The following is a 27,862-nucleotide window of genomic DNA, read 5'->3' on the forward strand; positions in this document are numbered from 1 at the left end:
AGGTGTGTGACTATGAAATGTCCAGAACAGACACATCCATAGAGACGGAAAATAGATTTGGTGGTTGCCAAGGTCTTAAGGGAAGGAGAGAATTGGGAGTGACAGACAACAGGTCCAGCGTTTCCTTTTTGGGGTGATAGAAATGTTCTCGAATTAGTTCACAGGGATGGTTGTGCAACGTTATGAATGTAATAAAAACCACTGAAATGCAGGCCTTGGTTAAAGTGGTTAATTTTATGTTTTATGAATTTTATCTCAATTAAAAAATGTGAAAGAAAAAAGATGCTGATCAATTGTTGTTGTGTGTTTTTGGTAGTCAAGGGCAGCCGGAAGTGTGAGCTGAACTGCCAGGCAATGGGCTACCGCTTCTACGTACGGCAAGCCGAGAAGGTCATCGATGGTACCCCCTGTGACCAGAATGGCACGGCCATCTGTGTGTCTGGGCAGTGCAAGGTAAGTGCCCCTGGGCTGGGGTATCTGGAGCGGGTCTCGGGGTCTTTGATCTATGCCTGCCGCCTGCACTGTTTGCCAGGCTGTGGCCTGCTTCTCCCCACAACCTGTGGTCCCCACCCCCCCACTCTGAACCACGAGCTCTGGGAGAAGTGGGTAAGATTGGGCGGCTTGTTCTGCTCTGTGTTTTCGATCTTTGGGAGTTGCCAAGTCTCAGTCTGGCATTTCACTTATTAAGTGATTTACATTTGCATCACGTGCGTCATGAGAAACTCAGGGATCTTTCCTTGTTGGATCCAAAGCTCCTTCCTTACCTCTGAAGTGGAGGTTATGAAAAGGGCACTGCTGGATCAGTCAAGATGCGGTTGGCGTCATCAGGGTGGCATTTTAAGGGCATGGCATATTTTATCTTGCCTCCCACCATCCGGGGCAGGCTTCCAAATGAAAGTTGTCTAGTGCCTTTATAGCCAAAATTGTACTTTCAACAGGAAGTTTTCAGCCTCCTTGGACTTCTGAAGTCTGTTCCAGGAACTCCCCGCCCTGCATTCTGCAAACATTCTGGGCTGGAGAGAATCCTTGTGGGATGCTACCCTTTGACAGAAAAAAAAAGCACCATTTGTTAAAAATAGGCACCCCAGAGGAGATGGCACCAATTCCACAGCCACATTAGTTGGAGGCCTGGATGTCCACCCTTCTTTCATCTATAGATGTAAGAGTGGAGGTCTGACTCTAGCAGGTAAATGACTCTTCGGAGCCCAGACTAAGATTCTATCTTAATTAACACCCAATCGCTGGCAGTTATGAGTTTCATCAGAGGAAGAGCTCTTTGGCTATCGCATCTGAAAGTTCCTGTTCTACTTTGAATGTAAATTGTCACAGTGTTTGGTATGAGAGTTGCTCAAGTATGATTTATAAGCCCCTCCCCACCCCAGCCTTTTTCTTAATGAGATTTTAAATAGGATACAAAATAATTTATCAAAGCAGTACGGGTAGTCTCAGATTGTGAATAAAGGAAGGAAAAAGCTATCATTTGATATTCGATGCATGTGAGGTTGTCTCTGGATGAGCAAGAAACCCCCCAGAGCATTGAGATGTGGTACAAAAGAGGCCGGGAGTAGGATGGCAAGCACGCTGGAGGCTGAGACCTATCTGGCCTCCACTTTCTACTCGTTTGGAAAAAAAACCACTGGATTTCACACATCTCCTCTGTCCTTACTATCCTCAGATAATACCCGAGGGAATTCCATTAGAGTTTTGTGGTTTCCAGCTCAACTAGTCCCTGCTTCTAAATTTCAGCCTGAAATGATACACCTTATAGCAACATAGCTTTTTCTTTCCGATCCTGAATCAACTGTTTTATTTCCTGAATACAGGTGCACACTGCTGGGAAGTGATGTAATGTAGTGGTTAAAAACATGCTCTCTGAAATCAGACTGCTTGGGTTTAAATCCTACCTCTTCCATGATTGACTGTGTGACCTTGTACAAGTACCATAAGCTCTCTGTGCCTCTATGTCATCTACAAGACAAGAAGGATGGTACCTACCTCCTGCGTTGTAGTGAGGAGTCATGAACCAATGTGTTGGATTAGCCAAAAAGTTTGTTCAGGGCTTTCCATAAGATGTTACAGAGAAACGCAAACAAACTTTTTGGCCAACCCAATACATGAGGTCCTCATAACAGGTCTGACACTTAGTAAAGCATGCTGGCTTTTCTTAGTATTATATTTGTTTATGCCCACATATGTCCTATTGTATATGAATTTTCTATGCAAAAGTATTTGCTTTTTTTGGGCAGAATATAGATTTGCGAGAGTCACGTTATCTTTTGAGGCAGTGCTCTTGCACTGTAATGTGAATCACCGGGGGGCTGCAGATGCTATGTTGGTAGGTCTAGGGAAGGACCTCAGTAGTCTATTTATTTTTAACTTTAACAGTATATTTTATTTGACCTAGTATATCCAAATAATTATCATTTCAACATGTAATCAATATCAAAATTATTAATGACACATTTTTACATTCTTTTTTCATATTAATTCTTCAAAAGCTGGTGTGTATTTTACACTTTCAGTGCAACCCAGACTAACCATGTTTCCAATGCTCAACAGGCACGTGGGAAAAGGTGCTGAACCTCCCACGTAATCAGGGAAACTCCCCAGACTGACAAAAATTTAAAGGTCTGACAGTGACCAGTATTGGCAGGGATATGGAGGACTCTTTTTTTAACTTTTTATTTTATATTGAGGTATAGTTAAGTAGTCTCTTTTTCTAACAAGCTTCTATAGGATGCTGCAGCTGCTGGTCTGTGGATCATACTTTGAATAGCAAAGTCTTCAAGGACACTGTGATTAAAATATAGTTCACAAAGAACCAGAAATGTAAATACAGAGTGATGAGATGAGTTGGGAGGAAGAGGAAATGTGGTCTCTTTCCACTGGGGGAGCTTGTTTTCTTAGTGTTGCATTAAGTGCTTCTAAGCTGATGATATGAAAGAAAAACAAACACTTGTAAAGACATGGGTAGATGAATTCTTACTAATTGATGAAAACCAGTGGTGTAGGACAACTCAGTTTGAAGATGGTGATTGCTGAAAGACGGAGACAGACATTCCTCAGGATGTGAGTAGATGAATAGGAATTTGATGTCACAAGGACAACTCCGATATGACTTCGTATTCGTTCTCTCTGCATTTGCCTGAAATTCGCTCGTTGACATTGTTGGAACCACTGACTGCCGCGTCCTCTTTAGAACTTCAATGTAAATAATCAGAAGTACATTTGCTTCCCAGGCTGAAGTTCAGTTTACTTTGCAGCTTTCAAAGGGTTAAGTGCCCTTTTCTGAATATTTGATTGGAAGCCCAGAATTCAAATTGCTCTCTCTGCCTTGCTGACCTGTGGCTGAGAGAGCTGTCACTCTCTAACAGGAGTGTCTACCTCTGAAATAGGTCCAGAAACTCTCTGCCAGCCACAGAGAGTTGAAAGAAAACCCAGGCCTGCAACAAAAGTTAATGAAAAGTGACAAGCATTAAATAAGGATACGAGTTAAACCCACACAAGAGTAGCTGGGGGAGAAGGGCATCCTCCGGACTCCCAGCCACAGAAAGGCCCCAGGCCCACCCAGAGCAAGCTGGAATGCTCTGTTGCAGGGCCTGGCAGCGCACTCCCTGGCCCGCCTGTATTTACCCTGTTGCTGGAGCTCCAGTGGTGTTTTAGATCCAAGGGCTGGAAGAGGGGCCGTAGGAATGCAGAAGTCCTTGGGCTCGGGGCTGGGGAACATGGGAATTCCTCTCCAGTCCCTCAGAACTGGGTGACACTTCCTTTCATGACAGGGAGTGAAGGATCCCAAATGTTGGCTTCAGACTAAGGACTGCATATCAATAGCTAGGCTTTGAAGGGAAAGAGCTCCAGCCCTGACTTTTCCTAAAGCAGGGGCGTGTATCTGAAGCCCACAGAGATTCTGCCTTCCTTGTCTTAGCCTCATCCCTCTGGACATCAGATAGAAACATCCGGCCAGTCTTCAGGGGAGTCTCTGCCCTGCCCAGTCACGATTGTCATTAATGAGAATGAAAGGGCATTTATGTCTAATTAATAGAGAGTACAGGAATCATTTCTATCATTAAGCATCACATTAAGTATATTGTGATTTTTTTTTTTACTTGATCTCAGTTTCCAGCTTTGTCTAAAAAATTCTGGATTTTCATAGGTTGATAATATACATATTATTTTTGCTGACAACTTAATAAAAATAAATGAAACTTTGCCTTCAGGGGTGAAGCAGGCATTTGAAAGAACAGGGTCCCTTGGATAAAAACTTAAAAAAGAAAAAACACCCACAAGAAACAACCTTAGCTCCCCGGAGACCAGCCTTTTAGAAACCTCAGGCTTTCAGACTTGAATGATCCCGAAAGAGTCAGAATCACCCCAAGACCCACCCTCCCTCCCCCCAGAAAAAAAATCCCTGATGTTACAGAAACACTTGAGTGAGTGCCCTGCAGTAATAGGCTGATGCAGAACCTCCCTGCAGGAAGGTGTTGGACCTGATGCAGACAGCAAAGAGTTGCTTCTGAGAGTTTACCCTGTGCCAGAGACTGTGACGTGTGCTGTACGTACAGAAGGATTTCCTTAAGCCATTTGTCTTCACGATAACTCAGTCAAGAGGAATTATTAGTCACCCTTTTACAGAGAACTGTGATGAAGACAAAATGAGTTGGACACCCTAAGTGGGGAGTTGGGGAGTTGGCTGTTCATAGTGGCTTTTTAGGGTGAATTGTTCATCAGAAGAGAAAGAGTCATTTAAATGTGATGGGATGCATCTCATGTATGTTAGGTGTCTCCCCTCTTCTGATTTTATTTTCCTCACTGCCTCTTTCCAAAACAAACTGTCTTTCTAAAACACTCATTAGGATATGCCTCTCTTTTGCTTAAATTCCATTTATGACTCCCCATTGCCTGTGGAGTGAAGTCCAGGCCCTTCATCATCCTGTCTCCTGCCAGGCCTCCCCGGCCCTGGTGCTGGCTGGGCTGGGACGTGTTGCTCCCTGATCCAGCAGGCCTGCAGGGTTGTGCCTCCACAAGAATGAACACACTGTCTGGCAGCCTGGAGAGCCGTTCCATGTCCACTCTTGGGCCACGCGGTGGACGCGGCTCAAAAGCCACTGGCTGACCCCCTTGAGCGCTCTTTCTGTTCTTCGGTTCCCACTTCTTGTGATTATTTGTTCCCATCACCCCTGCCTACCACCCGTCCAGGCCGGGAGCAATTCCAGGCACTTTGCTTTTGAATAGGTGCTTAAAATAAATGTGTCAATGAATTAAGGTACTTGGTGACTCTGTTGCATTTCAGCAAATGAAATTAGTCCTGAATCCAGCACAGAGCTTTTGTCTTTTGGCTGGGATGGGCAGTTGAGGGCTGATAACACAAGGATATGAAGCCCTTTGGCTAAATCCCCAGAACCCAAGGCTTTGAAGGTCATGGAGAATTCTGGGCACATCCCCAGACGCCTGTCTCCCTCATCTTATTTTTAATTTTGCTCACGCTGAATTTCTTGAGTCCGGACAGAGCTAATGACAGGAAGAAGCTAAGCAAGTGTGAGAGGGCAGTGCAGTCTCCCACGGTGCCTTCTGTTGAGGGGAAAGACCCCCCCTTCTGCCACCCACCTGCCCTCCTTATTCCTGATCAGCCAGCACCTTCCAGGTGGGGCCCACCATCCTCCCCGCCACCGCCCGCCAGGGGCTTTCGCACCTCCTCTCCCAGCTGGGGCACTGCTTCAGTCGGGACACATCAGCAGATAGTTTCATATCTATTCAATACGTTAAAGCAAGGTAACCCTTTCCACGTGTTCAGAGAGAAGCTCTGGACCACTGCGCTGCCATGACCAGGAAGGATGACATGAGGGACGTGTGCATCTGTGTGCGTCTTTGTGTTCAGGTGCCACCTGTGTGTTCAGGTGCCCTTTATAAACTGCTGTTGTGCTCTCCTGAACCAAACAACCCAGTTCACTTCTCTGCCTATTTTCCCTAATTTGTTTTTTTTTTTTTTCCTTCTCTTTTGGTTACTGGCTTTATTTTGTGGGCTTTGGTTAGAGTTCTGTTGTTACTTGAACGAAACCAAGAGAATCATTGTTTTGAGTAAAGTGTCCTCGCCTGTGCCAGACATGTGCAGGGTTCAAGCCTTGAAATCGGGTGGAGAGCTTTTACTTTGCTTGAATTCTGAGCAGCTGTGACACTTGGCGGACTCCCTGTTGCATTCCCACTGCAAGCAAACCGTGTTCTAAAAGTACTTTCTGCTTGTGAATATGAAAATGCTTATCATGTTATGTTACAGTTATTTTGACCTGTGTCTGAGCTCCTAAAGCAGAGGGAGTGTTATACCTATTTGTATCCTCAGTGCTTAAGGTATTAAGATTATTCAATAAATTGAATAAGTTTTAAACGTGTGTGAATGAATGAACCGAAGAACAAGTTAGAAACTGGCTTTCCTAACCTCTTTTCCTAAAAATGATCAAGAGTGGGATTAACTAAGCATTAAAATTTTGGAGCCCAAGCCCCGCCGGATTGTTCTCTGGGCCTCTTGAAATCTTAAACAGAAACCTAAAGTGAACTTGATGAAATTTACCTGATTATATGCACTTCTTTCCCATGATTTATGCTTTTCCTCATTTTCAAACATTGGGACCACTACCTAACATAAACTCAGTTCGGATTTCTTAATATGTACTTAATTATTAACTAATTATTAATCAACAACCCAAGCAATACACGTAATTAACTCAGCAAAAAGTCTTAACTGCTCCCAGCCATACACTGGGCTAGGCACTGGAGGTAAAAAAAGAAAATGGGAAAGATTATCATGGTTCCTACCCACATTGAGCTTAATTCAATGGAGAAAGTAATAGAGAGAAAAAGTCAGTTCACCAAAAAAAGTAGAGAATGACAAAGTTTGATGAGCACCCTGAAGGTAATAGGGAGCTGCAGTAGTGAACAGTGGTGAGAGACACGTATTAGATGGGGTGTCAGGGGAAGGTCTCCGAGGCGAGCAGGGGTCGGGAGGACAGCACTGCCAGCCGTGCAGGTCCAGGGACTGGAGACAGCGTGTGCCAGGCCTCCAGGCAGGACCCAGACACATGCAGTGATCAGGGGCTGATGGTAGATACCAAGGTGATCATTTCGTGTTTTCTTCCGCTCCCTGCCCTTGGGCGAGTCTGGTCTCCCCTTGATGGTGCCATTCTTCTTTCCTCCAAGGTACTCACACATTTGCCTGGCTTTCGCAAGGCTGGCTTTAGCAATAGAAAGCCCTCCATTGAGTCATTCTCTAGGTCAAGAAAGATTGCCCTGGAAACTGGATGATATAATGGGTCGAGAACAGGTTTGGGGGTCAGCCAGAACCTCTAATTTTAAAACAGAGGAGAGAGGGTTTGCTTAGGTAAGACTGGGGTAGGATGTCTGGAGCCTCCAACCTGCCCTTCCCGGTGGTCTGTCCTATACCAGAATGTCAGAAGAGACAGAATTTTAGGGTCCCTTTCCCCTGGTCTTCTGACGCAAGGGGCAGCCTTTTCCCAAAGGGAACTTAAAGAGGTAGTCTATCCAAATTGGCAGGGGTGCTGACCGGCACTTGTAACTGAGAAATGAGAGGAAGCTTCAGCAAAGTCCGCTGAGCCAGACAAATCGTCCACCTTTGCCCCCAATCCATCCCTATTCCTGCCCTGAACCAAACACAGGCTAGAAGCGCTGCCTGTGACCTGTTATGTATGATGCAGACGCCGCAGAGTTACGCAGCGCTCGTTGTGTATACGCTCGTCTGCAGATACTGTTCCAAAAGGCATGTAATAAAAACTTGAGGCATGCAGAAAACTGTATTGCATACGGAAATCCCAAGGCCGTGTCTATTCAGACGAACAAGACCAAGGAGAGCAGCTCCCCCTTTCCCTTTGGCCCCGTGCACATTCTTGCTGAGTCAGCTCATGTTCTTAACTGTTGATATTGACATAGCATCAGCCTCAAAAAAAAAAAAAAAAAAACCCAAGAGGTAAGCTGGTCTGTCTGATGCTGACTTCAGTAGAGCCTGAAAGTCCATCACCCTGACCCCAGGTTTGGGCATCTTCTTTACAAGTCAGGTCAAACCAAGTAGTGAATAGCACTGCTAGTGTAATAGAAAAGCTTCAGAAGAGTATCCTGAGGAGTTTTCCATCGAGGTAGAAATAGACATCTGAGCGCAACAGTGCCAGAGGAAAACACATTTTTTTATTTCGTATTTGTAATAGATAATAATATATTACCTGACTCCAGTGTAAAAAAATGTGATCCCCTGTCTCCATCCACCCAGTTTCCCATTCCCCAACAGGAAATAATACCCTCTGATAGTTCCTTTTTTAAGGCAGATGCTTTTACACACTTACCAGCCCATTCATATTATATTATATTATTTTCCCTTCTTGGCAAATATGGTAGGGTGTCATACACACAGCTCTGGACCTTGCTTTTTTTTCCTTTTAAAATTTGTTTATTTGTTTAGTTACTTAATTGAAGTATAGTTGATTTACAGTGTTGTGTTAGTTTCTACTGTACAGCAGAGTGATTCAGTTATACATATGTTCTTTTTTTATTGGAGTGTAATTGCTTTACAATGTTGTGTTAGCTTCTGCTGTACAATGAATGAATCAGCTCTGTGTATACATATACCCCCTCCCTCTTGGACCGTCCTCTCACCCCACCTCCCCATCCCACCCATCTAGATCATCACAGAGCACCAAGCTGAACTCCCTGTGCTATACCACAGGTTCCCACTCGCTATCTATTTCTGTTATCATTTATCACAGGATATTGAATGTACTTCCCTGTGTTATACAGAAGGACTTGTTGTTTATCCTTTCTCTATATAGCATCTTGCATCTGCTAATCCCAAACTCCCAATCCATCCCTCCCCGCCCCCCTTGGCTACCACATGGACCTTGCTTTTCTTACTTAATATATCTTGGGGAACTTTCCATTTCAGTATCTAAAGCATGTACCCCTTCCTTTGACAGTGGCATGGTACTGCACTGTGTGAACTAACCGTAATTTATTTAACCGTGATGCATGTTTAGGTCATATCCAATCTTTTACCATTACCAGCAGTGCTGCAATAAATACTCCTGTGCGTGTCATTTTATGTTTGCCTGTATCTGTAGGATGAAGTCTTAGAAGGGAGTCCATATGTATTTGTCATTTTAATGCCCAGTGGGTGGCAAGTTGCTCTCCAGAGTGGTTGAAACAGCTAACCCTTGGACTAGCAATGTCTGAGAGTAGTGTGTTGTCCAACATTTGGATTTTTGCCAATCTGATAAGTGAAAAATGGCATCTCGGGTAGTTTTCATTTGCATTTATTTTGAATGAGGTTGTGCATCTCTTCATATGTTTAAGATCCATTCAAGGCTTCCAGTAGGATGAATGAGGTGACTTAGATGCAGAATTTAAGGAGGCGCTGAATAAAATGGAACTCTCAGGGTCTCGTTAAATGTTGTGCCTTAGGCACGGCACCTGCCCCACTCCAGTCCCAGCCCTGCACTGCGCCTTCATCTCCTGACCTGGGAACCGTTTTTATTCCTTTCCTGTGATCTGTTTTTCTGTTGGGTTGTTGATCATTCTCTTAATTTGTAGGAGCTTTTCATACATGAAAGAATTTTTTATGATATAAATTGCAAGGGTTTTTTCTTCAAGTAGCCTTTTGAGTTATGCCTTTGCTCATGGGATTTTATTTATTTTTATGCTAGGCAGAAATTTTACATTTTTTAAATGATGAATTTAGTAATTTTCGCTTGTCTGATTCTAGATTTTGTGTCATGGAAAAAGACTTTCTACACTTTAAAGTTAAAAAATTTCTTCTGTGTCTTCTTTCAGTAATTTATAACTGTATGCTTTTACATTTTTACATTTCATGTTAATCCATTTGGAATTATTCTAGTGTGTCGTGTGAGGTATGGATTCAATTTTACTTTGTTTCGGATGGCTACCCAGTTATGCCTTTACCATAATTGAATAAATCTTTTCCCCGCTATTTTGGGATTCCCTCTTTATTATTATATGTATGTATGCATGCATGTATATATGTAGATATGTATTTTGGGCTTCCTAGTATATTCCGTCAGTCTGTATATCTATTCATAAATGAATACCAGAACATACATTTTGAAAGAGAAATAAAACAGACTGGCATTTAAACTTATGAAAGTTAAGTTTGCTCTTTGCTTGAAGCTAATGCACTCATGGCCTTCGAATGGAAACGTTTCTTTGTTTATCACTTGGAAAAGCCATCTGCGTTTAGGGGCCTTAGCAAGACTTAATATTTACAATACACTTTTACTTGATTGAAAATTGTATGTTCCATCACTTTTAGGACTGGAATAGCAGAAGTTACGATCATGAAAGTACTCCAGACGGCAAAACCATGGCAAAAAAAAAAAAAAGGAATTAGAATATTTATTAAGATTTATTGAAAAGCACAGAATAAAAGTTCTAGCAGCTATTTGCTTTACCAGTAAACTGGATTTGACAAGGAAAACTTGCTGTCTCTAAGAGCAACTCAGCTCTTGGGGTCCCAATCTTCTGTCATTCAATAAATAGGAATATCTTCTACAAATTTTATTTAATGTGGATCCTATCAATTTCTTAAAGTTTATCAACTCATCTCCTGATGGTTAGAAATTTACTGTTTTCTGACTTACTTTTCCTTTGTTTTGTTTTCAGCATAATGCTAGTAGTTGTAGCAATTAATAGCTGGACTCAACCAAATCTTGAGAGGGTACCAAACTCACTCAAATGGACTAAGGAAGGAAGATTAGTAGTGACCCATTATTGTCAAGAGACTGAATATAATCATGTGAGTTAAAAGACCTTGGATTCAAATTTTCGTTTTCAAAGAGCAGCCTTGTTGTCTCAAAACTATACTTGCCAAAACCTGAAGGTATATTTGTCTCCCATATGAGAGCTATGATGAGCTTTTTCTGGGTGAAAGATCTTTGTATCCTTAGGGTTTCAAATCAGTTTCTAAAAGCCCTATCTAAAGACCTCACACATGCAATGGGAGGTTTCAAATATATGCTATAAATAAAGGATGATGCCTGTGTTCCAGTGGTGCTTGATATGTTCTTGCTATTATTTCTCAGGGAAAAATAGGCTTTTTTTTTTTGAGCGCCTCAAAGTGAGGCTAGAGAACATGCAGTATTTTTTAGTGGCAGTTTGTCTTATTGCTGTGTTCCAGTTTTTATAGATTAAGTAGCACAATATCACGTAAATGTGACTTTAATACTTCTTGGTGATGACTTTTTCCCTGGTACTACCTTATGCAGGGTGGCCGTGTAGAACTGGTTAACAGTGACATCTAGTGTTCAGTTTTGAAATTACATATCTTTTTGAAAAGCATGGAATTTGTAGCAACATGGATGGACTTAGAGATGATTATACTAAGGGAAGTAAGTCAGAAATACCATATGATATCACTTATATGTGGAATCTAAAATATGACACAAATGACCTATCTATGAAACAGAAACAGACTCGCAGACATAGGGAACAGACTTGTGGTTGGCGAGGCGGGGAGGGTGGGAGAGAGATCGATTGGGAGCTTGGGGTTAACAGATGCAAACTATTATGCATGGAATGGATGGGCAACGAGTCCTCCTGTATAGCACAGGGACCTATATGCAGTGTCCTGTGGTGGGCTGTAATGGAAGAGAATATAAAAAAGAATGTGTATATATATATATATATATATATGGCTGAATCACTTTGCTGTGCAGCAGAAATTAACGCAACATGGTAAACCAACTATATGTCAATTAAAAAAAAAGAAATGTTGGTGGAATTGATGAATGGGAGAGGGGGAGGAGAGGTGAGGAGGCGGGAGAATGTGAGTGTGGCAATTTGGTCACTGAACCTCTGGGAAGGGTGTGTGGATGTTAATGGAACTATCCTTGCAACTTTTTCTTTAGGTTTGTAAACCTCCAAAATACAAATTGGAGGAGGGAAGAAGGAGAGATTTGCCCTGTTTTCATTCTTGCATTCAAAGCATTTCTTTTGGGGGAGCTTGGACCCATCTGCCGTGTGTTTCCCCCTCCCTCACCTGCCTCCCTGGGCTGCACTGGCTGCTCTTAAATACTGTTTGTGTCCAAAGGACAAAGCTGTCCTCTGCCCACAAGTCTCTACCTGACTTGGCTCTGCCAAACTGGGGTTCCGCCTGTAATTAAGAGAAAAACAGATTCCTCTCCTTCTATTTTAATGTTGCTTGGAATCCACAGCGTATTTCAGAATTTGGGATGAGGAGGAATAACGTTACATTTTGCAGAGGAGGAAATGCTTGTTCCTTTCAGAGGCAAACAACCAACAACAAAAAAGCCCTGTACGCGGTCGCTTCTGGCTCCCCCTGCTGGTTATTCGCAGAACTGCGGCGTCCCAGATCACTTGTAAAAAATTCCTTGTGCTGTGCTTTTGAAAGGCATGAGAGGTGCCACGTTCAAAGCTATATCCCATCCCATTCCCTTCTGCAGCAAGCATTGTTTACATCTTTAAGCTCTGTACTGAATTAAAGCACAATGGGCAAATGTCCTTTCAAAACGAAAGCTGCATAGCAAAGGGTCTTCAAATGTTTCTATTTTATTTTTTAGAAGAAAGGGCCTGAGGCCAATCCTAGAAGTAAAGACTGTCACACATTCCTTCTCTCACGTGGGCTGCTTGAAGATCAGATGCTTTTTCTTAATTGACAGTCTGCCTCTCCTAAGGCTGAGGGTACTTTCTGAGATAACAGAGCTTTTGTCAACATTAAAAAAAAATTCCTAAGAAATAGGGTTTTCAAAGGGAGGGCCTACGGGGATATGTGTATAAAAACAGATGATTGAACCTGCTGTACCCCCCAAAAAATAAAAAATAATAAAAAAATTAAAAAAAGAAATAGAGTTTTCCAACAATGGAATGGCCCTTTTCATGTGGTACTGCCTTCCCTATCAAAAATGGTGTGAGTGTCTGTTAAGTGTGTGGTGAACAGGGCGGAGGGGGGCTGGGCAGGCACACAGACACACAGGCAGAGTGTGGACAAACTGATACACGGCTGCTGGAGGACGGATGTCTTAATTGAGTGCAGGTCAGATCACCCCCTTTCCGTCTAAGATATTGCAGATCCTCCGTTCTAAAGTATTAAATGGAGAGTTTAAAGCACTAAATCAATCTGAAGTGTCTTAGATTCATACCACCTCTTCTGTGACCGCAAGTGACATTCCTAACTTGTCTAGTCATTTACCAATTTACATGTTGGTCAGAAGACAGAAATTTACCAAGAGAATCAATGTGTCCTCTGTAGCTAGGCCCCTTTTTGGAGCTTCAGATTCATACTATGCATTTCCACCTGGAAATGTTCAACTTGATCAAATCTGAACTCAGTATGTTTCCCTCCCACCTTGTTCATCTTCATTGTTTGTTTTTTGGGTTTTTTTTTTTACGTTTATTGTATTATAATTGCTTTACCATGTTGTGTTAGTTCCTGCTGCACAACAAAGTGAATCAGCTGTATGTATACATATATCCCCATATCTCCTCCCTCTTGAGCCTCCCTCCCACCATCCCTCTCCCACCCCTCTAGGTCGTCACAAAGCACCAAGCTGATCTCCCTGTGCTATACAGCAGCTTCGCACTAGCTATCTATTTTACACAGGGTAGTGTATATCTGTCAATGTTACTCTCTCAGTTCGTCCCAGCCTCCCCTTCCCGCCCCCGCCGTGTCCACAAGTCCGTTCTCTACTTCTGTGTCTCTATTCCTGCCCTGCCACTACGTTCATCAATACCATTTTTCTAGATTCATCTTTGTGTTTCTGATTTTGGCAAGTGGCACCTCCATTCTGCTGGTCTGCCAAGCCAGACTGGCTGGATGCCTTCCTCATTCTCACCTCCCCACATCCAGTGGTGACCAAGTTCTGTCCGTTCTGCACCCTTTATAGTCTCCTGTGTCTGCCCCTTTCTTGCCTTCTTGAAGTCATTGCTTCATTTGAGATCTTCTGTCATTTGGACCATTGCAGGGGTCTTCTAACTGGTCTTCCTGCCTCTTTTTTTGTTTTCTTTCATGAAAATTGAGCTTTCACTTTGCTGCCAGAGGGATTTTAAAATATAAATCTCCTTCTTCTGTGCCCATGATCCCCAGCCCCACTGTCCACAGACAGAGTCCAGACTCCTAGCACAGCATTCAGTGCACGCCGTGATGTAGCCCCTGCCTGCCGCTCCAGTCCCAGAGCACCTACTCCAGCTGTACCGAACCAGGTACAGCTCTGATTAGGCCATGCCTCTGTTTTATGCTTTGCCCCTCCTTCTTCTGCCTGGAGTGTCTCTTCTTCCCTATACCAGTGGCAAATAGGCACTCACCAGGCAAGACTCAGTTTAGGCATCATTTCCTCTGTAACACTGATAGACTTGGTCCCAGGAGAGGATGGATGTCTCTCCCAGCTGTGCCCCAAATAGACTTCTATCAAGACACCTGTAATTTTCTCTTGCCTTTTTGATTTGCATGTCTGCCTCTCCATGGATGCCCAGAAACACCTCGAAACAGTGACCAACCTTGTCTTACTCCTCCATTGACTAGCACAGTAAGTCAGCGCATAGTACTTACTTTGGGCAGCCAGCCATGTGATTTTTCAACACTGTCCATCTAAAGCTACTGGATTTTACCATCTCTTCATTCTTCATTAGGTCTTACCTGGGTATCTCCTGACCTCACAATCACATTTACAGCAGGACCCCCAGAGTCCATGTTCAACTTGATCAGCAGGAGGTTCTGTCTTTTCTCAGATGAGCCTGCAATCATTTCCAACGGTGCTATCAAGCAGGCAGCTGGAAATCCAAGTCCAAGGTTCAAGGATTGGTCAGGATCATTGTTTTGGCTGACTGGAAAGAAGCGATGGTTTCGTTTTGTGACTATAGCCTCAGAAAGTTCTTTTCAAGGTGGTAGAGTTCAAATGTTATCCATGAAAGTGCTTTAGTGCTTTCCTTGTACATCATAACATGAAGCCTGGGGGAAGTTCAGCTGAGTTCAGTCATGGAGACCAGTCCCTACTTTACCCCCTGTAGCAACCACATGCAGGATGGCTCCACCTAGATGTCCAAAAAGGACCTCAAACCTCAGGATAATTAAAATGGAATTTTTCTTATCTTCCCCCCAACACTCCCCAAAGAAAATGACCTTGCTCTCGTAGATGCTTTCTCCTGTATCTCCATGAACAGCACCCAACTAGTTATCCAGGCCAGAAATATGAATGTCATCCTTAATTCCTCTTTCTTTCTCCCCACCATGTCCAGTGGTGATTGCGGTCCCAAGGAAACTGCCTCAGTAGGTTTCTGTATTTTGCTCCCTTTCTTCAAGGCTTCGTCATCGCTGGTGTACGTTAAGTAAAGCAACCACTCTCATGGTCTTCCTATCTCTAACATTGCCCCTCCTTATACGGAATTACCAGTGTCATTTGCTAAAAATTTTCAGTAGTTCTTTAATGGTCTTTAGGTTTCTGCTTAATTGTGCAGTCATTTCATCACACTCCTCTTTCACCTTAGATGTGGGTCTTTAATACTTCTGGGTCTTAAAACAGGTCATCATCTTCTGTCATCTCTCTTGTTTCTTTAGTATATGCTGCTGCTTCCGTCTAGAATGCCTTTGTAGCAGGATATTTTTGATTGCAGGTAACAGAAAATCCAATCCAAAATACTTAAACGCTGAGAGGATTTATTAACGCACACAACATAAGCCTGGGCACCTGGTGGTTCTAGGGTTAAGACGGCAAGTCGGTGATGCCACAAAGGATAAGGTTCCCTTCATCTTTCCACTCTGCCAGACTCTGCGTGGTCTTCTCAGGCTTACTTCCCTCATTTTCAGGACATCTGCCATGGGTCTAAGCATCGTGGACAGACAGGAGGTCCAGCAGAAGAAATAAGAGCCCGTTCTTTCTTGTTCATCTTGTAAGAGTGAATAAAGCTTTTCTAGACACCCTCACAGCAGAATTTCCCTCCTGTTTCATTAGTCAGAACTGAACCTCATACCCATGCTAAACCAATCACCAGCAAAGGGATTTAACAAAGTCATGAAAGGGAGAGGAAGGGAGGGAGGGAGGGAGGGAAGAACATTGGAATGAAAACCACGGCACTGTCCACATGGAGGAAGGGAAAACGCCCGTTGGGTTGGCAGACAACTGTGTCTGCTATAGCCCTCTTTCCCCTTCTTTAGCAGGTTAATTTTACCAGGCTAATTCTTGAATACTCAGCTAAGGAGTCGCCTGGGGGTGGGGGAGGGAGACTTCTCTGACCACTTCCTTCCTTCCAGTGCCTTCTGGTGACTTACACCGCCATAGAATCTATCCCACCAGACCACGAGTGCCTGGTGGTTATTAGTGCCTGGCATAGTTACTGTCACGTGGCTACAGGCATGTACTCTAATTTTTTTGTTGAGTAAGAAAATGAATGACAGAACCTGAGTTGTTGTGTCAGTTAGGGATGACTTTCTGCTTAAAACAGAAATCCAACAATGGTGATTTAACCAAATAAAGGTGTGTTTTTCCCACGGAACACCAGCTTCAGGGAAAGAGGCTCTAAGCCAATGAAGATGCTCTTGTCAAGGACCGAGACTCCTTCTGGCGCCTTAGCATGTCACCACATGTCCTCATGAGCACCAGGTGACCGTTCTGCTCCGCTGAGTCCATGTTCCAGGCAGGAAGAAGGGCCAAGGGTGCTTGTCAGCCGAGTTGGTGTCTTTTCTTTGAACAATAGCTTTCTCAGTGACAGCACCTAGTTGACTTCTGGCTACATCCCATTAGCCAGACCTGGGTCTGGACTTCCGGGGATGTTGCCAACGCAAACATTGTCAGGATTCTGTTAGTTAGGAAAAAAGGGAGGCAGGAGAATATTCACGCACTTAGGTAGTGCCTGCGTTAGTCATCTCCAGAGGGTCTCAAGATAATTTATTCTTTATTTATTGTCCCACCTGCCAACTTGAAAGAAAATAGTAGCCATTCAAAGCTGTCACAAGGAAGTACCGTGTTATATCCTGGAAGTCAGCCTTGTAAGAATGGCTTATTTATTTATTTATTTGTTTATTGGCTGCGTTGGGTCTTCGTTGCTGTGTGCAGGCTTTCTCTAGTTATGGCGAGCAGGGGCTACTCTCTATTGTGGTGCGTGGGCTTCACTTGTTGCGGAGCATGGGCTCTAGGCGTGCAGGCTTCAGTAGTTGCAGCACCCAGTAGCTGTGACTCGTGGGCTCTAGAGTGCAGGCTCAGTAGTTGTGGCGCACGGGCTTAGTTGCTCCGCGGCACGTGGGATCTTCCTGGACCAGGGGTCGAACCCTTGTCTCCTGCATTGGCAGGTGGATTCTTAACCACTGCGCTACCAGGGAAGTCCCTTAAAAATGGTTTATATCACACTATCCAACAGCCTCATCGGGAACATTGAGAAGACAGTGTGGAGAGAACGGAGGCCCAGAAATATGTCGTCTGCCCACGTTTAGTGAGAAATTTGGTGGTAGAGATTGTTTGGGAATAACCTATCCTCATCTCCCTTAACATCCTGGGCATTTAGCACTTTCCTTGCATGTGACCCTGGGGTAATGGAAATTAAATTTATTAACTTCTATTTCCAGCCTTACATAACAAAGTCCTCAAAAGCAGAAACTGTATCAGTATGACTTTCTAGGTATGATGCCCAGTATTGAGTCATGTAACGAGAATCTTAATGTAGTGCTGGCTTCCTGCTCTCTCTGCAAGGGCTCCTAGAAAGATCTATGAAAGAACAGTGCAGAACTGTGGCCTGCAGTTACCTCCATTCACACCTAGGTGGCACTCATACATCAATGGGGAAATGGTTGACTGGTAATATGAACCGCCTGGTAGAAACTGACAAATTCTTGAATCAAGGTGGTGAAAAGTTAAATGTAGGTGGCTTTCAGGCATGGCTGGGTGAATGGATGGCTAAAGGAGAGGTGGTGAAAACTGGGGCCTGTCTATAAACACATTTGATGATTACATAGAAATCTCCTTGCCTTCTGTTCATTCTCCTTCAAATCCAGGTCCCTGCTGGGCCAGCCACAGCAGGCAAACCCAGAAACTGGCTGGCCGGTCTTACCTGGGTGTGCCTGCCGGACCAGGGGTGGCCTCAGCACTGCCCCAGAGGATGCAGGGGAGCCTGTTCACTTCGGTCACAGATTCTAAGGTGGTCATCACAGAGGAGACTAGGTGGCCAGGCCCTGTCTTCACTGTTCAGATGGAGAAGGCTTATATGTTGGGTTGAGTTAGCAACTTGGTGATTGGCTTTTAAATTACTCTTGTAGACATAAATGCATATATCATTCTTCAATACCACTGGTGTCAAACTCTTGTGCTACTGACGACCAAGTTATCTGAAGTGTGTTGGACACTGTTTATGTTTGTGCACCGTAGACTGGTGACGAACATGGGCTTCGGAGTTAGAAGGACCCGGGTGCTAGTCTAGGTTCTATCACCTACTACTCTGTGGCCTTGGGTAGATTCATTAGCCTCTCTGTGCCTCAGAGAAATGGAAGTAACACTAGAACCTACTTCCCAGAGTCATTGTGAGGGTGGAGATAATTCTGCGTAAACCACCTAGCACAGTACCTGCTACACTGTGAGTGCTCAAAAAAATTAGCTATTCTTGTTGCCATAATCCAAATTCACGAAAGTCACAAAGGACAATGATGTCTATCCGTTGTTCCCATTCTATACAGACATTTTTATAATCAGTTTAACTGGAGTTGTGAATAGGGCCGAGAGCAAAATCAATAGTATTTGACAGTAAAATCTATTACTAGGTTCAAGTTAAACTAGCATTTTAGAAATAAGTAGATTTAATTAGGGAGAAATTGATTTGCAACAAAAACTCAGACCCCAAACTACTAGAAAACAAAAAGCAGGTTTAACCTACTTTTAACCAGTTTAATCCCAACCGGTACCTGTAAGATTTGCTGACCAAAGTCAATGTCTAGTTCTCTGGGTAGCTTTCACCACAGATGTATAGTAGAGTCTATAGACACTTAGAAAAAAAAATTTCATTTTAAAAGTAGGACAAGAAACTACTCTCCATGTTAAAGCAACATGACAATGCAGAGGTGGATCAGGGCTCTGATGTAGAATGACCATCCCGGGTGGACATGGATGGCCTTAAGGGAGGTGTGAGGTGCAAATCTGGATGGAATCAAAAGAAGGGACAGAGGAAGGAAGGTGCTGGTGTTGGACAGATATTTCAGTCCAGCGATGTGTGTTTGAACACTTGGGATGGCAGACCTGTCTCTAAACCAGGTCAGATCAGGTCATTGTAGCTAATGACTCAGGTCGTTGCCTGTCCCTGTGGCCTCATGTGTCCAACCTCATATGGTTGGCTTTGCTGCCTGGAGGAAACATGGGCTTGGGAGAAAAGCGTAGACTCACCCCTGTGACTGTGGGCCAAGAGTGAAAGTAATGCAGACAGCTGAGGATCTCTTGTCTTGCCTTCTTTTCACCCGGGAGAGCTGAGCCTGCTCAGAGACGGTTGGAGGAGAGTAGCACAGGGAACACCCAAAGCACACTGAACTTGGGCTCTGAAAATTCAAGTTCATACCCAGCTTCCCCCTCTTACAAGCTGTGTGCTTGCTGACAAGTTCCTTCCACTCTCTGAGCTTCTGTATTCTCATCTGCAAAATGGAAAGAGAAAAGCTTACAGCACCCAAGATACTGAGACAAGTGTAAAGTAAACAGCCACAAAAGGGAGCTTGTGGAGGTGTGGCTTTGTTCATAACTGAGTTCAACTTGTTCACAAGGCCCCATTTCCACTATGTAGACGGAGGTACCGGGGCTGGGGAGGGGGTGGCATTTAATCTTTTCAGTTAAAGTTAGTCATGTCTGGTTTAGAGCTCTCTTCTGGACTAACCGAGTCTCTTTGGGGAAAATCCTCTATCTCTCAGAGTTCCTCCCTCTTTCTCGAGGGTCCCTTCTCTGCCCCTGTTCTCCTGGGGAGAGGAGAGGTGAAAGAGGACGTGTTCAAAGCCTAGTGGTGCTGGGGGCCAAGGGCTTGGCCCCTGTATCCTTCCTGCTGGCTCCTGCTGACGGGTCGACTGGAGGTCACATTGCCTAGTCTTTGGGTGTCCCCTCCATCCTCGCTGCATCTGCTCCAATGGCAGTGGATAGAAGTGCATCACAGTTGAGGGCTGCTGGACTCCCGTCCTCCCTCAAGCCCATTTTGGCCACGGATGCTCCCAGGCCCCCCTGCGTGCCCCTGAGGCTCCCAGTTCTGGGCCTTCCACCTTGTGCCTCGACTCCTCATGCAGCCAACGTGCTAGCCTTGGCGGGGGGTGGGGGGAGGGAGTCTCAGCTCCTTTCTCTGCCTAGACCCACCACACCGCTGTTTCTTCTCTCCTGCAGCTTTCCTGTGTTGCTGGGAACACAGGGCGGGGGTCTCCCAGCTCCCACTTTCCCACGTGGGAAGGTTGACACATGTCCCCTTGGCTTTGGGTTCCCAACTCTTTCTGGAGGTTTCTATTCCCACCTCTAGTGTTTCTACCCCGGTCTGGATGGGGGTGCTGCATGTGGTAAAGGAACAGGTCCCACACTTGAAACTTTAGCCACCCCCCCCACCGCCCTTCTCCCAGCTTTCAAGGGCATTTATGCCTGTTCTAGACTGAATTTTTGCCCCCTTTCCCCAAAATACGTATGTTGAAGCCCTAACCCTAATGTGATGGCATTTGGAGGTAGGTCCGTTGGTAGGAAATTGTTTCGATGAGGTTATGAGCGTGGGGCCCCCATAATGGGATTAGTGTCTTTAGTCCCCAGATGGGACTTCCCTGGTGGCACAGTGGTTAAGAATCCACCTGCCAATGCAGGGGACATGGGTTCAAACCCTGGTCCGGGAGGATCCCACATGCTGCGGAGCAACTAAGCCTATGCTCCACACTACTGAGCCTGCTCTTTAGAGCCTGTGAGCTACAACTGCTGAAGCCCGTGCGCCCAAAGCCTGTGCTCCACAACAAGAGAAACCACCGCAATGAGAGGCCCTCGCACCACAATGAAGAGTATCCCCCACTCGCTGCAATTAGAGAAAGTCCATGCACAGCAACGAAGACCCAATGCAGCCAATAAATAAATAAAATTAATTAACTAATTAAAAACTTAAAAACTTTAAAAAAAAAAAAAGAATAGATTCCAGAGAGCAACCCCCTCCCCGTCTCTCTTTCACTCTCCCCCTCTTCCTCTCTCTTTATGCAAACACTTGGAGGAAAGGCCATGGGAGGCCATAGCAAGAAGTTGGCATCTGCAAGCCAGGAAGAGAGTCCTCACCAGAAACCAACTCTGTGGGACCTTGATCTGGGATTTCTACCCTCCAGAACTGTGAGAAAATACATGTCTGTTGTTTAAGCCACCCGGTCCGTGGTGTTTTGCTGTGGCAGCTGGAGCTAAGACAGCCCCTGCCCCCCTGTGGCAAGACCCTGCCCAGGTGAGAGCTCGCCCTGTTGTATCCAGACAGCCTGTGCTCAGACCCAGCTTGGGGTGATCTTGCAGACCAAGCCCTTTCAGAATTCAGAACTCAACTCTTTTGCCCTGAAGCATCTAGCTCTTGCAAGTCAAAGGCCCTCTGTCTGAGATGGGCTTCAGGACCTGACCTGTGGTCTCCATTATGCCTCAATGGATGGGGGGCCGTGGAAGAACTTGGTGTCACTGACCACGAGTGAGCAATACATTGGGTAATGATTGTAAATACTACTGGGGACATGAGCAGATGTGAAACTGGTTAGTACGATGCCGGGTACACAGTTGGTGCCCAGTGAATGTTTCCTCAATTTTGACATTGAGTCATAGCTGTGAACTTGAGGATCCTGAAATATAAAGCTGAACTACATTAAAATGATTACTCTAGCTTTAAAATATAAAGCTGAACATCATTAAAATGATGACCGTCTGCTTGTTAGCAGCTTTGTCCCCTGGAGGCGTGCTGTTCGGACCTGCTCGTGTGCAGTTGTGAAGATTCTCTGATGGGCATCGAATGCACAGTACCTCAGAAAGTCCAATGTGGTGGTCATTGCCTTCTTGTGTCATGACCATCGTGGCCGCCTACCAGCAGGCCCCTGAGATGAGGAACTCCAGCCTCAGGAGCGTGGTTTATTTGTGGGAAATGAACCTTGGTGTCCATGGTGGGTGAATACTCTTTAGAGTGAAAGAACCGCATGGAAAATAACTCAGAAGAACTGTACATTTAAAACCACTCTTCCCTCTCTTGCTCTTCTAGGAAAGAAATGGGGGTGGGGGCGGGGGGGAGGAATAAAACTTCATGTTTAAGTCAAACAAGGCCATTTCTGTATGTTGATGTAACTGGATAGCTTTGAAAAGGAGGGTGGGATCATCCCTGGCCTGGGTCTTGGAGCCTGGCTGCCAAAGAAAGAGGCAGCCTGGCCCCTCTCCCAGCTGTGGGGCTCCGGGGCTGAGGAGCCCGAGGCCCCGCGTGTGACACCTCGTTCTTAAGATACTCTAATTTATAGTTAACGCCTTTTAAGCAAACAAGAGGGAGAAAAAAAATCTGGTTCATATTATGGCAACTTGCAATGAAGGGAAGTCTGGGAGTTCAAAGAAAAATGTCCCAGGAAAAGCACAGCCCGTTAAAATTCATTCTAAGTGGTCGGGAAGGTAATTGGAAAGAAGGCTTTCTCAGCGCGAGGTTGGCAGCCTGGTCCCCCTGCCTCCAGTCCTCTCTCCCTGACACAAGGGTCATTCCAAAGGGGAACAAAATTAACAAGGATCGGTTACTAAGACAGGCTACATTGACTGAAGAAATAAAAACTGCAGAGCTCAGTTGAAGGGATCCAGACAGGAGGAATAAGTACACTCTCCTTCCAGAGCCAGAATCCTCTTTGGTTTGAGGGTCACAAAAGCTCCCTCTCCCTGTCCACAGTCGCCTTTGCCATCCAAAAAAAATCCCCCTCACCTGCTGGTCCTTTGGGGCTTGATTTTCTACCATCAGTAAGTTTCTAACTGGATTCTCTGGGCCAAGGCATCTTTGGTGGCTCTAGGTGCCTATCAGAGGTCTGCGGGGCAGGAGGGATGAGAGCCAGAAGAAAGCAGAACTTTGCTTCACGCCCTGCTCCCCACCTCTGCCCTACATCGAAGCCTTGGGCCTCTCCAGGCTGGAAGGTTTCCATATTTGATGCACTAGTTGGACCGCAATGGCTACATCAGAAGGGCTTAGGGTGGCAGAATGGTTGCAAGGTGGTATTAGGGGTTAGGGGACTCATCTCATAGCTGTGCTTACTGAGAAAGCTATGGTTTGGGCTCAGACTGTCTGCTGAATTGGCGATTTGGTGGGTGAGTGGGGTTTGAAGGAGAGCATGGTGGAGGTAACATCCTTCATTCCCGCCAGCTCTCCCACTGGCCCTGATATTTCATGGATGGGAACTGCCCACCTCTGAATAAACAGCCATCATTCAACCCTCCAGGGCAGCCTGTCCCTTCCAGCGGGTCCATGTGCCATCAGCCGCATGCCCAGCATTGGGTACTCATTCCTTCGACCTAAGGAATTGGCCTGTAATCAAATGCTCTTGTCCCTCGGTGGCCTGACACCCCTGCCTAGTGGGAAAGTGGATTGATGGATGTAATCTGTTCCAGATGAACCCCAGTTTGGTTGAGAGGTAGGGGGCAGGAATTAGGAGGACTGAGGAAGGGGGCAGAAATTTGACACAGTCGATGCTGAAAGGGAGGTGGGAGGTGTCGGAGACGAAATTGCCCTTTTGACCTCAGGGTGGCCCTGGATTGCAGCAAGAAGGAGCACCATCCTTTGTGTGTCCCCTCCTCCTCGCCCCCCCCCCCCCGCCCCGCAATTCTCATGGGTCCTATTGTTTCTCCTGAGTAACGGAGACCCTGATGCCTGTCTTTTCATCCAGGTCAGTTTCCTCTCTTTCTGAGCCTGCCAGAGAGTCAAGGGTCAAGCTCAGCCCAATGTGACCCGCTGACTTTTTAGACTAAGCTCCTTTTGTAAACAAAGTCAGGCTTTTTTCCTCCCTTAATTAGAATCCCCTAGCATGAATGGCAGTGTTATTTGGTGGTGTTTGATTTGGGTATGAGGAAAGAACTTTTCTCTTCCTTTCTTTTCCTCTTGCAGTTTACTTTTGGATTACTTAAATAGAGGAAAATTGTCCCCAGTTAAGCATCCAAGGAGGCATGCCATGTTTATTCATATATTTTCCACCCTGTGTGTTCCTCTTCACCTCGGATTCTAAGGCAATCTTCTGCCTTTCGTTTTCCTGCATAATTTCTTCCATTTCCAGAGAGCATTTTTGCCAATAGCTAAAAGGAGCTGCCTTAAAGTATCAGTGAGATAGTGGAAACGCTGAAATGCTCACACTTGCAGAAATAAAAACCGCCAGCATTGTTTCATGCATCATGGAGATGAGTGAAGCACTCTGCTAAGCACATTGCCTGCCCATCTCAGCCAGTCCCCAAGCAATGTTGCTAGGTAGGTTCTGTCACAATCCTCAGTTTCTCCGCGGAGACCTGATGCACACGACAGTGTGCGCGAGGTCTGATACCCAGTTGGAGGCTGAGTCAGGAGTCACACCTCGTCTGAGGGACGCACTGCTTCCCAATGTTTGCCTCCTTCTCAACAAGCCCTTGTTAGAATTTGAAAGAGAGTCGGGATGGCAGAATGGGGAGGTGAAACAGTAGTAGATGATGAGAGATCCTCCATGAGTATCCTTTAGACAAGGACAAAGGCTCCACGGGTATAGAATTCCATCCCAGCCTATGAAGGAGCTGGCCTCGGAATGACGGTGGTGCTGGTGTTTCCAACCTGTACGTTCAGCCTGAGGTTAAGAATCGGAAATTCATCACCTGAAATAAAGTCCACACTCCTTGCTGTGGAACACAGGTTCTCTATACTCTGCCCCCTCCCCACTGCGCTACCCTTCTCTCTGCTAGTCTCACTTAGCAACTGCCACCTCGCCCTTCTTGTTCTTGGGTCTTGCCAAGCTCTGCCCAGCTCAGGGGTTTGACACTTGCTGTGACATCTGCCTGGAGCACTCGACCCTGGAATCTTTGCAGGACTCATTCCTTTGCTTCTTTCACATTCCTCTGGAAGGATCCCCCTTTAACCAGCCTAGCTCCAGCCTGTCGCCACCATCATACTCTCCTCCCTTGCAATGCCTCACTTTCTCCATAGCACTGTGACCCGAGATGACAATATTTATTTAGTTATATGCTCATGGCCTTCCATCCCCCACCCCCGCTCCAGAACGTGAGCCCTACAAGTACAAGGTCTTTGTCTGCCTTGCTCACCACTGGATTCCCTGCACCATGACGGTGGCTGGTACATTTGTGTTGAATGAGCAAATGAGCTCAGGGAGACTGTGGCATCTGCAATTATCAGAATCCTTCGCCAGACGATTTCTGGGCTTTTTTCAGTTCTGGGGTAAATTACTAAAAGTTACACAATCCTGTGGAAAAGTAATCTTGTTATAATAGATCTCTTTAACAGATGCATTAGTTTAGTTCTTTAATGGCCGTGAGTAAATTGTTCTAATCGTTATCAATATTTCTGTTTCGTGGATGGTAAAAGTGAAGCTCAGAGAAATACATTGACTTGCCAAAAACCATAGAAGTTTTGAACAAGAATTTTGTGATATGAATACACATGGAAATTTGATTTGTATATCTATTGTTATAGAGTGGAAAGAGCCTAGGATTTGGAGTCAAAAGTTTTATATTTTACATTTTGTATTAGTTTGCATTTTAGCATGTTTATCACAATATTATCCCAGATAACACACGTCCCTTTCTAAGCATCAATATTCTTATCGTAAATAATAGGACTTCATTCACAGGACTACTTGTAATAGCATATTTAGTATTTAGTAGAGTCCAGCATACCTGTTAGGCACACAATAAATATTGGTTGACTTATACACACCTATTTCCTCACCTGTAAAATGCTATGCACACCTGTCAGGGTTGTTGTTAAGCTCAAATAAAGTAAGGTGTCAGAAGCACTTCCTGAACTATAGAAAGCATAATGCAAATGTTAACTGATTATATTATCGTCATGTTTCAAAACACTGGACATCCTAGAACTTTCTAAAAGAGAAATAATTGTGATAAAAATAGTTTTTTCATCCTTAAACATGATTAGAAAAACCATTCAAGGCATTTATGTTACTGAGAGAGAGTCCTTCTTATCCTGTGAGGTTTCTACAACTTTACAGTTTACTCTTCGGCACAGAATTTTAAAAAGAAGCTTCAAAAAAGTTGACTCCGTTGTTCCTTTACGGTGATACTAAGTGTGGATGGTGCGTTCACAAGTTTTTCTATTTGCTGGATGCACTGATGGGAACTTCTCTGCTTGAATCCTTGTTTACACTGCCATTAATGTTTTATTTGAAAAGAGTTGGAAGTTATCTTTGAGGAACCCGGAAGGGGTACTTAAGACAGCTCTCTCATGAATCCCTAAGTGTAACTTTGTCAGTTTTCTTTGAGTCTTCAGTACTAGTCAGCCTTTTCATTTCTTCTTCTTTTCTGTCTGGTTAACATGCTTCTGAGCTAGTCACTCAGCAAAGCACACCAGTGCTGTCACAGGTGGAGGTTGTAGTCTGCTCACCTTGCTTGCTTCAAGGTAGACGGAAACATTTCTTCTGCAGGTTTTCTTCAAAAAGTTGTATCCCTTACCATAAAATAGAATACACAAAGCAAGAGTTATTTAGATTCCTTTTTAATTTGAAAAGAAGATACACATATATCTTCAAAGTAAAAATCACACATAATCCTTGAATTGCAGCAAAATATAAATAAAATTAGAAGTGAAGGAACTTCCCTGGTGGTGCAGTGGTTAAAAATCTGCCTGCCAATACAGGGAACACGGGTTCGATCCCTGGTCCGGGAAGATCCCACATGCCACGGAGCAACTAAGCCCAGTGCCATGACTACTGAGCCTTCGCTCTAGAGCCCACAAGCCACAACTACTGAGCCTGTGTGCCACAACTACTGAGCCTGTGTGCCGCAACTACTGAAGACCACACACCTAGAGCCTGTGCTCCACAACAAGAGAAGCCACTGCAATGAGAAGCCCGCTCACCGCAACAAAGAGTAGCCCCTGCTCTCCACAACCAGAAAAGCCTGCTTACAACAACGAAGACCCAACACAGCCGAATAAAAAATGTAAAAATTTAAAAAAGAAGTGAATGCATATAAACTAAGGAGTTATATCCAAACTAATGTTATTTCAGAATAACATTTTGGTTTTGTGAAGGATTAGCCCGTGCGAATAACTGAACTAGAGAGTAGCAGGTAGATTGGTAAATCCTAGGGACGTACTGTGAGGCCAGTAAGCTTCACACTTTTTAATTTTCTGGATTATGTTCCCTCTTACAGGCTTGAAAGTGAGTCTCCCACAGCCTGGATCTACATCTTGTCCCCTACCCCACTCAACCATACCTTCTGTGACCCTGGAGTGAGCAACACTCTCTACCTCTGGGCCTGTCTCCAAGTTTCTACCTCTGGGCACACTGATGTCTCTCCCATGAGAATTGCCATGGCCCCTTTTCACATTTCTCTGGAGCTGTCCCCTCTCTCCCTCTTAATTCAATACTGATGGTAATTTTCTTTCTCGAGCACATTCCCTAAGGAGTCCCTAAGGGAATGGCTAAGAAGTTGAAACCTGTGCCAGTTGTTCAGGGCCGACGCACGCTAATAGAAGAAATAAATCACCTACCAGCATTCAAAAAAATATAGGTAGATAAGCAAGGAGGAGAAGAAATACAAGCCTCCTATTTTTTTTTTTAAAGCATGCCTCTGGTCCCAGATAACTCCAGGAGTAGATGAAATGGTATATTAAAAGGCACTTAAGTATCATGCCTGCTCTCTCAGAATTAATGGATTGGAGTACATTCCACACTGAATTTATTATGCCT

General features: G+C 44.7%; 1 protein-coding gene across 4 annotated transcripts in view; it reads left to right on the forward strand.

Annotated features, from left to right (window-relative positions):
• THSD4 (thrombospondin type 1 domain containing 4) overlaps positions 1–27,862 on the forward strand; it is a 565,916-nt gene that overhangs the window by 259,456 nt on the left and 278,598 nt on the right. For all 4 annotated transcript variants that reach the window (XM_057723173.1, XM_057723172.1, XM_057723174.1 and 1 more), the window contains one exon: positions 317–453. In XM_057723173.1, the coding sequence (XP_057579156.1) occupies positions 317–453 (137 nt within the window). The remainder of the gene's footprint in view (positions 1–316; positions 454–27,862) is intronic.

This window comes from Hippopotamus amphibius, chromosome 2, assembly GCF_030028045.1.
Source record: "Hippopotamus amphibius kiboko isolate mHipAmp2 chromosome 2, mHipAmp2.hap2, whole genome shotgun sequence".
NCBI lineage: Eukaryota > Metazoa > Chordata > Mammalia > Artiodactyla > Hippopotamidae > Hippopotamus > Hippopotamus amphibius.